Source organism: Macaca thibetana, chromosome 14 (assembly GCF_024542745.1).
Source record: "Macaca thibetana thibetana isolate TM-01 chromosome 14, ASM2454274v1, whole genome shotgun sequence".
Lineage (NCBI taxonomy): Eukaryota > Metazoa > Chordata > Mammalia > Primates > Cercopithecidae > Macaca > Macaca thibetana.
In genome coordinates this window covers 80962927-80981785 of record NC_065591.1, presented here as the reverse complement: position 1 = coordinate 80981785, position 18859 = coordinate 80962927, and the positions used below count along the sequence as shown (strand labels likewise).

General features: G+C 35.2%; 1 protein-coding gene across 1 annotated transcript in view; it reads right to left on the bottom strand.

Moving 5' to 3' along the window:
* The window catches only part of TYR (tyrosinase), a 119996-nt gene that overhangs the window by 61059 nt on the left and 40078 nt on the right, over window positions 1–18859 (bottom strand). The window contains exon 3 of the mRNA XM_050755539.1: window positions 2333–2480. Coding sequence (XP_050611496.1) covers window positions 2333–2480 — 148 coding nt within the window. The remainder of the gene's footprint in view (window positions 1–2332; window positions 2481–18859) is intronic.

Below are 18859 nucleotides of genomic sequence, written 5' to 3'. Positions count from 1 at the left end.
AATGTGGATATCCAATTGTCCCCAAATGACTAATTGCAGAGACTGTCATTCCCCATTGTTTTTGGCATCTTTGTCAAAATTATTGGATTGACTTATGGGCTCTCAATTCTGTTTCAATGAACAGTAAATTTGCTTTTATGCCATTACCATGCCATTATAATTACTATAGTTTTGTGGTATATTTTGAAATCAGGGAATGCAATGCTTTGTTCTTTTTGCTCAAAATTGTTTTGGCTATTCAGGCCCTTTTGTAGTTCCATATGAATTTGAAGACTGTTTTTCTATTTTTGTAAAGAATGTCTTGGTGTTTTGATAGGATTACATTGAATATGTAAATTTCTTTGGGTAGTATAGTAATTTTAACAACATTAATTTTTCTAATCAATGAATAGAGGATATCTTTTTATGTATTTTTGTGGTATACAGTTACTTATATCAATATTTTATAGTTTTCAGTGTACACGTCTTTCATTTTCTTGGATAAATTTACTCCTAAGTATTTTATTTTTTGATGCTATTGTACATGGGGTTGTTTTCTTAGCTTCTTTTTCAGATAGTTCATTGTTAGTGTACAGAAACACTACCAATTTTTGTATGTTGCATTTGTATCTTGCAAGTTTACTTAATTTATCAGTTTTAACAGTTTTCCAGTGAATTCTCAGGCTTTTCTGTATATAAGGTCAGATCATCAGTAAACAGAAACAACATCCTCTTCCTTTCATATTTTGATACATTTTCTTTCTTTTTTTTTTTTTTGCCTAATTGCTAATTGGGTAGAACTTTTAATACTATATTGAATGGAGGTGGCCAGAGTAGTCATACTTTATCTTTAGAGTTCACTGGGTAGTTCTAGAGATTAAAAATGGCAAAAATTTACACCAAAAAGTGATATAAAAATGACTCTTTAAAAAGCGTTCAATTTATCTTTTCTGGTAACATTTTATTCCAGCACTATGCTTTTCTCTCTTATTTATGAGTATAGATGGTTGTGATGTTGGTATTGGCACCAACATTTTGGTGTTCATACATGTTCTTATACACTAATTTCTGAATAAAACTTAACATAGACTGTTACTTAATTCTCATTATATGAGAATTGCCATGAAGCCAATAAAAATCTGCCTAATGATTTTCCTGGATAATGGTCATTTTCTTATTTGATATTATGTCCATGTTCCTGTGGACATGAGTGAAGAGAAGATGTTGATAAATTAAGTAAAATCCTTAATTCTCAGTTTCAGTTTCCTTATCTTTAAAACATGAAAAAAAGTCCTCTTATTTTTACCCAAGAGGATGATAGTATTATCTTAATGGCAGGTATTGATCTGTGCCCTTTATGCATTAACTATGGTGAGAAAATTACCATAGAGGGGACAAAGAACACTCCACAGCATTTGCCAGTCATGATTTGATGCTTTATTTTCTCCTTTCTTCTTGAAAAATTTCAAGAGTAGACAGCTGACCTTCCTCTGAACAGTTTCTTTTCTGCTATCATCACCTACAATTAAGCCTAAAACTTAATATGTCTAAGACATTACACATGTAATGGAAGAGGGTTAATAAGGGGAATAAAAGCTCCAAGAGAATTAAATCACATTAAATAGGACAGTTGGGCCATAGTGCACTCTGTCTGGAGAATTAAAAATGTACTGTTTAGGCTGGTGGAAGAGATCAGTTTGTACTTCCTTATATGTGAGTGTGTTAGGTTCAAAAAGAGAAGAAATAATGCAATTTCCAGAAGGAAAGATATATTGATGACAGATGTAGTAGGTTAGTGCCAGGCCCACATGGCCTTAAATTCCTATATCAGTTCTGTGTGTCCATCCCCCTGCTTTCTCATTTTTTGCTCTTAACCACTTTCTCCTGAAGCCTTTAGAAGGCTGCCCTTGGGTACTGGGGCCATATCTGGAATCAAGCTCCTAAGAGTTTTACATCCCCTACCTCAGGGCAACCTGTAGCCAATGGCTATTTAGTGTGGAAGTCCAAAGACTCATCTCTTTTTCTTCTGGTAGGACAAACTAGGGTATACTTTACATTCTACCAAGATCTAGTGGAGTCTGGGATTTCAATTGACATTGTACCCTTATTTTGCTTTTCTTTCTTTTCTATCTTGCCTAATCCACCTTCTTACTAATGTATCCTTATAAGCACTTTCTTTATTATACATTTGCATGCAAATTCTTAGCCTAAGGTCTGTTTTGGGGACAACCTGAACATAGACAATAGACTACCATAACTTCTTAGCTTTTAGTTAGTAACTTAAATCACACTTGATAGGCACCCTCTATTTAAATCCAATGAGCACACACTTTATAAAGAAATATTAACCAACCTGTCAACAAATGCATGGTGAAGAAGGAAGATGGGATCGTTGGCAGATCCCTGGACCTGGGACATTGTTCCATTCATATAGATGTGCAAGGCATTGTGCATGCTGCTTTGAGAGGCATCTGCTATCCCAGTAAGTGGACTAGCAAATCCTGTTCAGTAAAAAAAAATGAAAAAAAAATTTACTTTAATGACTGAAAACCCAAGTGATTATCCCATTTGATTTATAACTATAACTTAAAGCCCAATTCAAAATATAAAATCAAAAATAAAATTCATTCCGCATTGAGACTCTTTACATTCTGGATACCCAATGTGTATTCAATAAATATTTGTGGAATTAAATGGCCTCAATTTGGGTAAAATAGACTGCTTAACCAGATAAAAGAGGCTGAGCCAATTTGTGTTCCCTCCTGTTCCTTCTGCCTATAATTTCTGTTTCAATATGGACAAGTCATAGGAACATTTTATAATAACCAGCAGTCACTTTCACTTCAGTCTGTAACAACACTCACAGCAGATCTTTTCAGACTGTTATGTATCCCCTTGCTTTCCAGTTCTGGAGAATACTTTAAGTTTGGTTTCTGGTTCCAGAGAAAGCGTAAAATTTGTGACTTTTCACATTTCAATTCCTCTTTCACAGGAACATCTTTCATATCAGTTCATAATGTGTTTGATTTTACAAAACATTCATTTCAAAAATAATCAGAACTCCAATAAATATTTCCGTTTATTACATCAGCATCAGTAATAATGGGAAAATTTTTAAGAAGATCTATTATTTTCTAAATGTTGAGTATGCTAAATGTTTATTGTGACGTATGTTCTTCAATCTTTACAGTAACTCTGTTGGTGAGAAATTATTATCCCTATTCAAAGAAAACTGAGGTTCAGAGAAGTTCTGAGTTTACCAAACTACCCAGATAGAGTTGGGATTTTAATCCATATCAATTAGACACTAAGATATGAGCTCTTGGAATTTTGTGTTCTCTCTCATATGCCCATTAACAAGAGGAAGAGGAAGGTGACTTTTTGTGCCCACTCAGGCAAAACTGAGAGTTAGGACCAGAAAAAGAAGTTTGAATAACAAAATTGAATTGTAAACAGGAACCAAGTTGGGGGAACATGACAAAGGTCATTCAGAATTTAGAAATATCAAGCAAGCAGAAATTGTGAATAAGATTGTAATGTAAACCAGAGTTATAGCAGAAACAGTGAAAAAAATTAGGATTTAGGCAGGGAGGTTCTAGCTTTATTTCATACAAGTAGAACTATTTTATTAGCAATATCTTCCTTATTAAATGTGCAGTTCTTAATTTTTGCATCACATGCCTTGTGCTCTCCCACTAATATGGCTCATAGTGTTTCTGCCCCTTCAGGTAGTGGTGTTTTTCCCTCCTTTTCCCTCCTTTTGAACTTATTTTTTTCATTCTGGGAGACCATATCAATCCGTGATCCCTCTGAAAGAGTAGCCTAAGAACATGCATGTCCCTCTCCTTTATACAGTTTTGTCTATGACAACTTCTGTGAATATATATACATGACAATCTGTGTAGAGATTTTTCTAGATCTTGACATAATTTTATGTGACATTTAGAAAGATCTGACCAATTAAGTACCTCCATTATTATAGAAACGGGAAAAAGGGCTTAGAGGGGGCAAAGAACTTGTCTAAGGTAAAATAACAAATTGGAGGTTAAGGTTAGAGCAGATACCTGTTTTAGTGTAGAACTTATGCTCCTAAATACAATGGTTTACTTCCTTTGCTATGTAGCAATAAATCATGTCACTGAGGACAATGTTCCGCATAGAAGTTGTTTTCAAGATTTTATCTTTGAGTAGCACCAAATGAAAAATTTTACACTCTCACACTTTTTAAAGTAGGTCCCAAACTGATTGTTTTAATTTAAAATAATTTAAAATAATTTTTTTATTTTTTTATTTTTCATTGGTATTTAACAATTGTACATATCTTTGGGGTACATGTGATATTTTGATGCCTATAATGTACAAAGTATAATGATCATATCAGGGTAATCGGAATATCGATCACCTCAATCATTTATCTTTTCTTTGTGTCGGGAATCTTACGAAGCTTCTCTTCTAACTATTTAAAAATATACAATAAATTGTTGTTAACTATAATTTTCCTACTGTACTATCAAATTGTTTTAATCATAATCATAAATAGTTTCAGAGGATATAATACAAGGATATTGCAAACAGTGTCAATTTAAAATGAACATATATTATTACTTTCAAAAAATGTATCCACCATGATTGTTTGATACCATCATCCACATCAAAAACAACTTAAACTCTTCTTTGATAGTCTGTAACTTTCTGGAGTTACCTTTTTATACTTGAACTTGTATTTGTATACTATTTGACTACACAATTATATCTAAATGCTATATATGTTATGCTTAAATTATTTAAAACATATTAGTGATGATTAATGAGATGTTAGTCTAAGGATACAAAATTTTTGTTAGATAGGAGGAATAAGTTCAGGAGGTCTATCACACAACATAGTGATTATAGTTAATAACAATGCATGGTATACTTAAAAATTGCTAAGAGAGTAGATTTTAAATGTTCTTACTACCCAAATAAGTATATGAGGCAACAGATATTTTAAGTAGCTTGATTTAGCCATTTCCCAATGTATACATACATCAAATCATCATGCAATGCACCATAAATATATACAACTTTGATTTATAAATTTTAAAAAGGGAAAATAATAAGCAGCCTACCAAAATTCTCTGTAACAAAAATAGGTATATCAATTATATTCTAAATTTTAAAAAATAAATAACTGCCAGGAAACTTTGTTCTTATAAATAAGTAGATAAGGGTAAAGAAATTTTTTATACAAATTTTACTTACTTTTTGGAACTCATTTGAGCTAAATAAGCTAATAATGATACAATCCAGCAAAAAATTAGTTTTTACAATTTGATCCATCAACTGACAACTCAAGCAAAACTTATTTGATAAAAGCAATTTCACAAATGATGAATTTATTTATAAACTACTCAACTCTTAAGAAGTTTGTTGCCTAGTAATTAAAGTTATACATGTTGTCAATACTAGCACAAATATTTTGGATTTCCCACTTGTCAAACACTCTGGAAGTTTTTCCTATTCTGGGAGCTGATTGTATTGCAAATGAATTCAGAATAGGTGGAAGATAGGCTCTTCTGAAACATCGGAGAAGGGAGATTTTGAAAGGAGAGTGGGTGAAGGAGAATCTTCAGGAGTCTTCTCAATAAGATTCATTTGGGAAAGTATACTTGGAAGGATGAGCTACCCCTTAGAAAGTCTTTGTGAACCTGCAGTAGTGTATCTATACCACTTTGAAGATACTACTGTAAAAAAGATTTTTAGAACTGAGTAGAACTTGGCTTAAATTCTATGTTACATACTGGAAGTATAATCCTTGTCAAGTTATTTATATTTTGGGGGCTTCAGTGGTAAGAGAGGAAGTAAATAATGTCCACTTATCAGTTGGTAGCAAGGATTAATTTTGATAGCAGGTATAAAAGCAACTAGTATAGATCTGGTGCAAAGTGAATACTCCCTGAGTAGTAACGATTATTTCCCTAATCATGTTGCATGTGATAAATGGGTGCTGCTAACCAAGAATATGGTGCACTCCCAATGCAAAACTGTATCTTTTGCTGCAACTCCACACCATTAGGTACCACTCTAGCATCACGCATCTCCCTCCTTCCTGAACTTAATTGTTCTGTAGAAACCTGGCTGCTGACTCTCCACATCCTGTGTCAGGTGCTCTTAGGTGTCTTCGGAACTAGAACGGACTGACATTTTAAGAGCGTTTTCAGCCAGGCTAGTATTTCATTATTCACTACTATACTGACCTGACAGATGTCACATCAAGAAAAGCCTCTAATATTATTAAGAAAAAAAAAAAAAAAACAGCTAAAGAAAAAGTACACAGAGTTTGTCAGAATATATTGTGATATGTGCTTAGAAATAACATAAAGCCCCAGGTTGAACCAAGATTCTTTTAATACATACCAGATTAATATAAACAGTTGTAAACCGTTTTATTATATTAACAATTTTAAACAAACTATGTATATATTGTCTCTTCAAATAGACTAGAAACACCTCAGAATTAGAGATCAAATTGTTTATTTTGATTTTTGATAATTGAAATCAGAGACTTGAACATCTTCATATTTAAAAGATAAACAAATATAAAATACTTCTCAATCTTTCACTTATGTATCCCACAGAGATTGGGAATAGGAGACAGAATTTCCATAAAACCTACAAGGTAATTTTAGAGAGCTCTACTCTGGCACCTGTCAAGTGACAAAACAGAGAAAATGTTATGAATGACAAATAATCTAAAAATATGAAAAACTCTTTTCTATTTTATCTTTTCAAAGAGTTCATTTTCTTGGTTGGTAAAGTCAACTTGAAAAAAAATAGAAATAATTCCTCCAACTTCAGTGGCTTCTCTGTCTGAGATTTGACTCAATTTTGGAAGAATAAGTCAAAGAGGAAAATCTAGGTACCCCAAAATAGTGCCCATATATATCCAGCTTTTCAAATATCTTTCATGTAAATAATCTCATTTGAATCTCAGGGCTACTTGTGATATGAATATTATCACTACCTCAATTTTACAAATGTGAAAACTACGGTTTATAGAAGTTAAGTAACAAATAATTAAAGCTAGTAATTGGGGAATCAATGATCTGAACCATTGATTCCAATACCTGTGCTCCTGTTTGCATATACTGCTGGGTAGTGTCTGTACTGACTTACCCTTGGAAATTTCTTTGCACTATACCCCTGCAATGAATTTGTGGACTTGTCGGTTTTAGCTACCAAATTACAGCAAGGTGCAAAATGTGTTATTATCTCAACCTTGTCCAGGAATTCTTCATGGAAAGAAATTTTAATGAGCCAGTAGGGACATTGTTAGTCACAGATGCCAAAATAGCTCAATGTTCTTTGTGAAGGGCAGTAAGAGTTCCCCCAAATTATGTTATGCCTTAACATTTGCAAGTTACATTCCTATACGAAATTAATAAACCCAGTTTCAGATCAATGGCAACAATAGAATTTTTTTTTTTTTTTTTTTTTTGAGATGGAGTCTCGTTCTGTTGCCTAGGCTGGAGTGCAGTGGTGCGATCTCAGCTTACTGAAACCTCCACCTCCCGGATTCAAGAGATTCTCCTGCCTCAGACTCCAGAGTAGCTGGGATTACAGGCGCAAGCCGCATGCCCGGCTAATTTTTGTATTTTTAGTAGAGATGGGGATTCCCCATGTTGGCCACACTAGCCTCAAACTACTGACCTCAGGTGATCCACCCTCCCTGGCCTCCCAAAGTGCTGGGATTACAGGTGTGAGCCACTGTGCCTGGCCCCCAACAATAGAAAATTTCAACTAGTTGATCTCTTTTTGCTCTTTTCTTCCCTAATACCACTCTGAAAAGTTTATGTTTGTTTCTTTTTAATATTGATGCTTATCTCTCATACCTGGAGATTCAGATATAACTGGTTTAGAATGGGACTCAGGCACTTGGAGTTTGAAAACCATTCTGGGTCGTTCTAACATGTGACCAGGGTTGCACTGCACTAAATTAAGCTAAATTGATCTCCATTCTCTAAACCTGAGCTCATGCTTCAAAAATTTTACCTCTGGATATGTGATTTACTTGGTGTGAAATTTTCACCTTCTATATTCTGACACCAAAAATGTTTCTACCTTTAAAATCTTACACTATAAACTTATGCCTTCACATATTTTCTTACTGGTAACTCTTCCATGTTCCTTTGAAAATTAAGAAATTGAGCAATGACTTTTTAACAGTCACTGGCTAGGCATTGGCACATATATCACCTCATATAATTCCGTATTTTTCTGTTTAGGAAGATGAGTTCCAGATGTTGCCCTTTAATCACACCTGTTAAGAGTTTGAAATGTGAAAACGTGTGTAGTTAAATCTTCAGAAGAACAGAGCACATTTAATTTAGTGAATTTCATTTAAGTGCATTTTAACCTATTTTAACATTTCATAGTGTTTCAGAGATAGAACTGGAGAAAAGGAAATAAAAAGAAGATAGAAAATGTATATTAGTGCATCTGAAGATTTTTTTAAAAGTGACTTTAGACCCACTGACTTATATTCCTCCAATTTACTCTCCTAATGTGCAACTTGATTGAGGAATTAAGTACACAGCTACAAAAGGTTACGCACAATGGTTTTAGGAGGCTGTATTTGATGGCTGAATACTTTGAAAAGGCTTGTAATTTAAACTACTTACAGAAGAAATACACAATTGCAGATCAAAAAACATTTTTGGATCTAAGCAAGTCTCTAGATACACAAGAAGCATTAACGTTCAACCAACTTCCAGTTTGCTCAAAGTGCTAGCTCTACAGCCATAAATGTAATTAATTAGCATTTTTGTTTATTAGAAAATACTTTTGACTCAGGAGATTTCTTTGATTATGAGGAATAGAGTAACGAAGCAAATGCAGTGGTGCATGAGTGTTTCATACTATGTAATTATTATAGCATAGCCCAGGGCACAAACACTCCACATATTTTGTGGTTTTCAAAAATGTGGTCCCAGAGTCAGCAGCATCCCATGTAAACTTGTTACAAATACCAATCCTCTAGCCCTAACATTGAATCACTGAACAGAAAGTCAAGTGGGGACCCATCACATGTGTTAACCAGTTCTCCAAGTGATTCTAATGCACAATAAGGTTCAAAAACAGCTGCTTTCATTTTTTTCGTTGTTTGCACAAAGACAATGATTAATCACAATGAATCATAAGTCATCTCTATAAATTCAATAAAGCTTGTGTTATTAAGGTGTTTATTATTTTAAGTAGGTTTCTCTACTTGTTAATCTCGGGGTTTGTGTTTTCTCTACTACTTAATTACCTCTCTACAACAAAGATTACTGCTATTACTACACCTTCTATTCCTATGTGGTAGGTGCTAGAATGTGTTTCCTTAAGTTTTTATGGAACTTCATCTTCATAGTAACTCTTTTTTTGTTTTGTTTTGTTTTGTGTTTTGTTTTTTTGAGACGGAGTTTCGCTCTCGTTGCCCAGGCGCTGGAGTGCAGTGGCACGATCTCCGCTCACTGCAACCTCTGCCTCCCAGGTTCAAGCGATTTTCCTGCCTCAGTCTTCTGAGTAGCTGGGATTACAGGCACCTGCCATGCCCAGCTATCTTCATAGTAACTCTGTAAAGAAGATACTATTCAACCAACTTTCAGGTGTTGAAACTAAGGCCCAAAGAGGATACGTGGTTTATCTAAGGTTATTCAGTAATGATATAGTTTGGATATGTGTCCTCGCCCAAATGTCATGTTGAAATGTAATCACCACTTTTGGAGGTGGGGCCTGGTGGGAGGTGATTTGATCATGGGGCAAATTTCTCATGAATAGTGTAGTACCATCCCTTTGATGCTGTTCTCACAATAGTGAATGAGTTCTCGCAAGATCTGATGATTTAAAAGTGTGTGACACCTGCTACGCTTCACGCTGGCTCCTGCTCGGGCCATATAAGAGGCGTGCTCTCTTTGCCTGCTACCGTAATTAGAAGTTTCAGCCTCCGTAGAAGCCAGGCAGATGTTAGCACTATGCTTCCTGTACAGCCTACAGAACTGTGAGTAAATATGACCCTTTTAAAAAAAAATTACTCAGTCTGAAGTATTTCTTTAAAGCAATGTGAGAATGACCTAATACAAGCAGATAAGTAGCAGGGTCAGAATTTCAGCCAATTATCTGCCAAACTTCCAAGCTTTGCTCTTAATTATTCTGTTACATTCTTTCAGTTAATATAAAGCCATTAGTTGCAATAAAATTTAAAATAGACAATAGATGTTCTGTTCCAGTTATGATAGTCTCTTTATTTCCCTTAATTCTTGTCATATCCATTGGAATAAAAAGCTGAAACCCAGCTTTTTCATAATGTACTCTCTTGGGTTAGAAAAGGGCCTATCATGGTGGTTCTTACTCTCTGGATGAAAATTTCATCAGCTTCCTATCACAGGACTCCAGGGCACATGGTCGACTGGATCAACCAGACTCCTATTTTAAGTATCAAAGAAGGCAAGAATTTTTGGCAGTGTCACCAAGATATTGTATAAGACCAAATGCCCACATACTTTTGCCTAATTTTCGTTCTTATCAAATTTAATTTTTTTACTAGATTGTAAGAATTTGTAGAAGGATATAATTTCATCCTAAAGGTTGCTTTTAAAAGCATTCTGTCAGGCTGGGCATGGTGGTTCACGCCTGTACTCTCAGCACTTTGGGAGGCCGAGACGGGTGGATCACTTGATGTTAGGAGTTCAAAACCAGCCTGGCCAACGTGGTTTCTCTACTAAAAATATAAAAATTAGCCGGGGTGGTGGTACCTGCCTGTAGTCCCAGCTACTCAGGAGGCTGAGGCAAGAGAATCGTTTGAACCTGGGAGACGGAGGTTGCAGTGAGCCGAGATCACAGCACCACACTCCAGCCTGGGCAATAGAGTGAGATTGTCTCAAAAAAAAAAAAAAATCATTATATCATTCTGCTGCTCTTTGCTGCTCTTTACACTTTGGATGTAAGTTTAATTTAGGATTAATATTTTCCTGAAACAATTTTTGTCCAGTTTGAGTCTCAAGTACTAGTCTATTATTTAGAATTTGGTTTCTATATAGGGTTTGAAAATTACAGTGTGTGCATCAGCATGCAAGACAGTAATTTTAAGGAACTTTTACTATTGCAGTAAAAGGATGGTTCTAAGAAATTTACAAATACTGACTTATGTAATATTCACAACATATGAGGTAGGTATTGTGATTATCATCACTTTGTAAGTGAGGAACCTCAAGCAACGGCAGGTTATTCTTACAAAAGTCATTTAACTAGTAAGTGATAGTGCTGGAATTTAAACCCAGGTAGTCCAACTCTTAACCACTTCTCTCTAACTGCATCTAAAACTTGGCTTTTCTATTTGGAACACTTGAGGATATGATCTCCCTTGCTAATGATCCAAGTTTTCTACCTGTTAGCTCTGTAACATTGTCAAGTTAGATAAATTCTCAGAATCTCAGTTTCCTCATTTATAAATAGTGCTTAATAATAAATATGGCATAAGACTTTTAAGAGGAATAATTAAGATAATGGATGTGAAAGGTGTTTAGAAAAGTAGGATTGTAGTGATGTTAACAGTTGTTATTAATTACAGAGGCTATCTGGTAATTTGTAAGCTTATTTTGTAAAGATAGAGGAAAGCATTTGTCAATTTTCCTCCTTTTCTTCTTTGTACTTTACTGAAACTGTTCCAGCTCATTCTTGGTGATATCAGATCAACAATAAAAACTTCTCTGACAAGAAATATTTGGTTAGGTTCCTTCATTTAATGACACTTATATTTACCTCTTTTAATCATTTATTTTCTTTGCATTATAATTAGTTTTTCACAATCTAGTTCTTAATTATATTAAGTTTCAAGAGGGCAGAATCTGTCATTATTTATTCCTAGTATATTGCAAAGTATCTGTATATAGTAGATACTCTGTAAATGATTTTTAATCAATAAATATGAGGCATATATTTCTCTTTCTAAAACATGTAGCTTTAGTTGCCAGCATAATTTTAAAATCAATTAAGTTAACTTTTGAAGATTCCCATAATGTTCTAAGGTTTATGTCTTTGAGTAAGATTGATGATGGCTTTGAATTTGACCCTTACGTTTTTATGTTATAGACTTTTCTCTCAATAGTCTCCTGATGGAATGATTAAGTGAGTAGAGACAAAACCCTGAACAACCTACATGAAAAATAGTTTTGGCATTGTTCAGCATGGAGGAGATAACAGTAGATGTTAGGATAAAAGAGATAGGTGATTCTTCACTCTAAAAAAGTAGTTAATAGAAATAATTATTCACCCGTAAAACATGGAATAAATTTTTGGGAAATACCATGGGGAAAGAAGAATATATAATGATTATGGAAAACAGAATAGCATGACCTTTTTCCGTGTGGTAGAAAATGGAATAACATTGGAAACTATTTCAGAAAGAGTAGGGCAAGTAAGCAATGGTAAGAAAGAGAAAATTATCTGTTCTTTCACAGTTAAGAATTGAGGCCTCAATGAAAATGAGGCATCCCAGCCCAGGCCAGAACTAAAGTTCAGGAATTACTGGATCCTAGAGGGAAAAATAATACAATGAAGAGACTCAGAAAGACCCAAGACATATCCGTTCACGGTGTTCAAAAAACCAATTTCCCTTAACTCCTGGATGCACAACCAACGTCACATTTATATGTGGCCCTGTGAATAAGTAGTGGTCAATGACATGTGGGCAGAAGGTAGGTGGGCCACTTCAAGGCTTGGCCTATATATTTCTCACAATTCTTCATACATCCTCATACTCTGTCTCCCAGGAAGATGGAGAAGATACGTCAGATAATTGGGGGACAGTAGACTCACTAACATAGCCATAGGAAAAGTCACTTACCAACCAGAAACATGCAAATTGGACTTTGTATGAGCAAGAAATTCATTTTTATTGGATTAGACCATTAAGATTTTGGCATGAATTTGTTACACTGCGTAGCATTGCTTACTCTAATACGTTCCACTTCCTAAGTGATATAGTAATAAATGCTCACAATTTTAATAACTTAAAAGGTCTACAGTTAAAGAGATACTTTAACACTTCATTTCTACTATATTTCTACTGTAGTAGAAACACTTATTTTTACTATAGAACTAATGTTTTACATGAAATTTAAAACAACACTGTGACAGAACATTATGGTAAGAGTGTTTGATTTTTATTTCAAATATTTTACAAAACACAAAAGATTGTGGCAAAGACTACTACTTTTTTCACAAATACTATTTTTTTCTTTTTTTCCTAATAAATAATCTAAATGTTGTTGGACACATGGCCACTGGTTTGAGATAACATCTTCCAGTTTAAGCTAAATGTTACCATGTCTGTTTGATCATGATAAGAAACACTTCTAAATAATTCCTTTAAAGAAAAATAGTAATGCACTATTCTGCCCACTTTCACCTTTTCAATTAGGGTGAAAACATTAGGATGAAGATTAAGAGATGGAAGCTATGAGTTAAGGATGACGGAATTGCACTACTAGATCTTGAAGATCTAACTTCATGTCATTTCATAACGGCAAAATCAACTTCTGTTTCTTTAAAGGCATATTATTTGGGTTTTCTTTTCTTTTTCTTTTTTTTTTGGCGGGGGGGGAGATGGAAGTCTCTGTCTGGACCTCCCGAATAGCTGAGACTACAGGAGTGCACCACCATGCCTGGGTAATTTTTTTTGTATTTTTAGTAGAGATGGGATTTCACCATGTTGCCCAGGCTGGTCTCAAACTCCAGAGCTCAGGCAATCAGTCAACCTCAGCCTTGGGTTTTCAATACCATAAAGTGAGCCCCACTTAATAGAAAGTGAAATAGGCTAATTCAGCAAAATTCCATGAAATGAATGGCAGATAGAAACTCAGAAGGAACAATTTGAGCCACAGTTGCTTTTAGTGTACATACAGTAATATTCCTTACTCTGCTTAACTGCCATCTTTTAAGTATATCACCTATAAATCTGATGCTTTTTCTTAGTGCATTTTCTTCTGTTTATTTATACACTAAAGTCACAATTCCAGATTCATAAGCTTTCACACCTTGTATTGGTAAGTGAAGTCATTCACTGCACAAAATCTGAATTTACTACATGATGAAAAAGAAAAAGAAATATGGTTTCAATTAACATTATTGATGAAAGATACCAAAATCCTAGTATGTTATATACATCCTAAAAATTATTTTCTTTATTGTAATAATATAGTAACAGAGGTTTTCTATATTTAACAAACATTATCTTAGTTGATACTTACATAAACAGAGATAGAACAGAAATACTATCTTTATAAATAAAAAACATGAGCTGTATGAAGTTAAATGACTTATGGAGGGTCTTGTGTCTTTAGTATTAATGATCTCTCTCCAAAAATGGTAGGATTCTTATGACATTTCTAAACATTTCTTAGTAACAGTATGAACACTATTTGATTGACAGTTGTACTCAAAGCCAAGACTTCACCACTGGGCAATATATCTGTGCAACACAATCACAATTGTACCCCTAAATCTATAAAAAAATTTAAGTTAAAATAGATTATTTTAATGGATTGCTTAGACTCAAATTTTTAAAGCCAAATGGGATGTAGCCATTTATTTTTTGCCAAAGCAATAATTTTTATTTTATTTTTATTATACCTGGGTACATGTGCACAATGAGCAGGTTTGTTACATAGGTATACATGTGCCATGTTGGTTTGCTGCACCCATCAACTCATCATTTACATTAGGTATTTCTCCTAATGCTATCCCTCCCCCAGGCCCCCACCCCCAAACAGGGCCCGGTGTGTGATGTTCCCCTCCCTGTGTCCATGTGTTCTCATTGTTCAGCTCCCACTTATGAGTGAGAATATGTGGTGATTGGTTTTCTGTCCTTGTGATATTTTGCTTAGAATGATGGTCTCCAGCTTCATCCTTGTTCCGGCAAAGCACATGAACTCATCATTTTCTATGGCTGCATAGTATTCCATGGTGTATATGTGCCACATTTTCTTTATCCAGTCTATCATTGATGGGCATTTGGGTTGGTTCCAAGTATATGCTATTGTAAATAGTTCCACAATAAACATATGTGTGCATGTGTCTTTATAGTAGCGTGATTTATAATCCTTTGGGTATACCCAGTAATGCAATGGCTGGGTCAAATGGTATTTCTCGTTCTAGATCCTTGAGGAATCACCATACTGTCTTCCACAATGGTTGAACTAATTTACACTCCCACCAACAGTGTGAAAGGGTTCCTATTTCTCTACATCCTCTCTAGCATCTGTTGTTTTCGGACTTTTTCATGACTGCCATTCTAACTGGTGTGAGATGGTATCTCGTTGTGGTTTTGATTTGCATTTCTCTGATGACCAGGGATGATGAACATTTTTTTCATATGTCTGTTGACTGCATTAAATGTCTTCTTTTGAGAAGTGTCTGTTCATATCCTTTGCCCACTTTTTGATGGGGTTTTCTTCTTGGAAATTTGTTTAAGTTCTTTATAGATTCTGGATATTAGCCCTTTGTCAGTTGGATAGATGGCAAAAATTTTCTCCCATTCTCTAGATTGCCTGTTCACTCTGATGATATTTCTTTTTTTTTTTTTAATTTATTTATTATTATTATACTTTAAGTTGTAGGGTACATGTGCATAACGTGCAGGTTTGTTACATATGTATACTTGTGCCATGTTGGTGTGCTGCACCCATCAACTCGTCATTTACATCAGGTATAACTCCCAATGCAATCCCTCCCCCCTCCCCCCTCCCCATGATAGGCCCCTGTGTGTGATGTTCCCCTTCCCGAGTCCAAGTGATCTCATTGTTCAGTTCCCACCTATGAGTGAGAACATGCGGTGTTTGGTTTTCTGTTCTTGTGATAGTTTGCTAAGAATGATGGTTTCCAGCTGCATCCATGTCCCTACAAAGGACACAAACTCATCCTTTTTGATGGCTGCGTAGTATTCCATGGTGTATATGTGCCACATTTTCTTAATCCAATCTGTCACTGATGGACATTTGGGTTGATTCCAAGTCTTTGCTATTGTGAATAGTGCTGCAATAAACATACGTGTGCATGTGTCTTTATAGCAGCATAATTTATAATCCTTTGGGTATATACCCAGTAATGGCATGGCTGGGTCATATGGTACATCTAGTTCTAGATCCTTGAGGAATCGCCATACTGTTTTCCATAATGGTTGAACTAGTTTACAATCCCACCAACAGTGTAAAAGTGTTCCTATTTCTCCACATCCTCTCCAGCACCTGTTGTTTCCTGACTTTTTAATGATCGCCATTCTAACTGGTGTGAGATGGTATCTCATTGTGGTTTTGATTTGCATTTCTCTGATGGCCAGTGATGATGAGCATTTTTTCATGTGTCTGTTGGCTGTATGAATGTCTTCTTTTGAGAAATGTCTGTTCATATCCTTTGCCCACTTTTTGATGGGGTTGTTTGTTTTTTTCTTGTAAATTTGTTTGAGTTCTTTGTAGGTTCTGGATATTAGCCCTTTGTCAGATGAGTAGATTGCAAACATTTTCTCCCATTCTGTAGGTTGCCTGTTCCCTCTGATGGTAGTTTCTTTTGCTGTGCAGAAGCTCTTTAGTTTAATTAGATCCCATTTGTCAATTTTGGCTTTTGCTGCTGTTGCTTTTGGTGTTTTAGACATGAAGTCTTTGCCCATGCCTATGTCCTGAATGGTACTACCTAGGTTTTCCTCTAGGATTTTTATGGTATTAGGTCTAACATTTAAGTCTCTAATCCATCTTGAATTAATTTTTGTATAAGGAGTAAGGAAAGGATCCAGTTTCAGCTTTCTACTTATGGCTAGCCAATTTTCCCAGCACCATTTATTAAATAGGGAATCCTTTCCCCATTTCTTGTTTCTCTCAGGTTTGTCAAAGATCAGATGGCTGTAGATGTGTGGTATGATTTCTGAGGACTCTGTTCTGTTCCATTGGTCTAGATCTCTGTTTTGGTACCAGTACCATGCTGTTTTGGTTACTGTAGCCTTGTAGTATAGTTTGAAGTCAGGTAGCGTGATGCCTCCAGCTTTGTTCTTTTGACTTAGGATTGTCTTGGAGATGCGGGCTCTTTTTTGGTTCCATATGAACTTTAAAGCAGTTTTTTCCAATTCTGTGAAGAAACTCATTGGTAGCTTGATGGGGATGGCATTGAATCTACAAATTACCTTGGGCAGTATGGCCATTTTCACGATATTGATTCTTCCTATCCATGAGCATGGTATGTTCTTCCATTTGTTTGTGTCCTCTTTTATTTCACTGAGCAGTGGTTTGTAGTTCTCCTTGAAGAGGTCCTTTACATCCCTTGTAAGTTGGATTCCTAGGTATTTTATTATCTTTGAAGCAATTGTGAATGGAAGTTCATTCCTGATTTGGCTCTCTGTTTGTCTGTTACTGATGTATAAGAATGCTTGTGATTTTTGCACATAAATTTTGTATCCTGAGACTTTGCTGAAGTTGCTTATCAGCTTAAGGAGATTTTGGGCTGAGACAATGGGGTTTTCTAAATATACAATCATGTCATCTGCAAACAGGGACAGTTTGACTTCTTCTTTTCCTAACTGAATACCCTTGATTTCTTTCTCTTGCCTAATTACCCTAGCCAGAACTTCCAGCACTATGTTGAATAGGAGTGGTGAGAGAGGGCATCCCTGTCTTGTGCCAGTTTTCAAAGGGAATTTTTCCAGTTTTTGCCCATTCAGTATGATATTGGCTGTGGGTTTGTCTTAAATAGCTCTTATTATTTGGAGGTACGTTCCATCAATACCGAATTTATTGAGCGTTTTTAGCATGAAGGGCTGTTGAATTTTGTCAAAAGCCTTTTCTGCATCTATTGAGATAATCATGTGGTTCTTGTCTTTGGTTCTGTTTATATGCTGGATTATGTTTATTGATTTGCGAATGTTGAACCAGCCTTGCATCCCAGGGATGAAGCCCACTTGATCATGGTGGATAAGCTTTTTGATGTGTTGCTGAATCCGGTTTGCCAGTATTTTATTAAGGATTTTTGCATCGATGTTCATCAGGGATATTGGTCTAAAATTCTCTTTTTTAGTTGTGTCTCTGCCAGGCTTTGGTATCAGGATGATGTTGGCCTCATAAAATGAGTTAGGGAGGATTCCCTCTTTTTCTATTGATTGGAATAGTTTCAGAAGGAATGGTACCAACTCCTCCTTGTACCTCTGGTAGAATTCAGCTGTGAATCCATCTGGTCCTGGACTTTTTTTGGTTGGTGGGCTATTAATTATTGCCTCAATTTCAGAGCCTACTATTGGTCTATTCAGGGATTCAACTTCTTCCTGGTTTAGTCTTGGAAGAGTGTAAGTGTCCAGGAAATTATCCATTTCTTCTAGATTTTCCAGTTTATTTGCGTAGAGGTGTTTATAGTATTCTCTGATGGTAGTTTGTATTTCTGTGGGGTCGGTGGTGATATCCCCTTTATCATTTTTTATTGCGTCTATTTGATTCTTCTCTCTTTTCTTTATTAGTCTTGCTAGTGGTCTGTCAATTTTGTTGATCTTTTCAAAAAACCAACTCCTGGATTCATTGATTTTTTGGAGAGTTTTTTGTGTCTCTATCTCCTTCAGTTCTGCTCTGATCTTAGTTATTTCTTGCCTTCTGCTAGCTTTTGAATGTGTTTGCTCTTCCTTCTCTAGTTCTTTTAATTGTGATGTTAGAGTGTCAATTTTAGATCTTTCCTGCTTTCTCTTGTGGGCATTTAGTGCTATAAATTTCCCTATACACACTGCTTTAAATGTGTCCCAGAGATTCTGGTATGTTGTATCTTTGTTCTCATTGGTTGCAAAGAACATCTTTATTTCTGCCTTCATTTCATTATGTACCCAGTAGTCATTCAG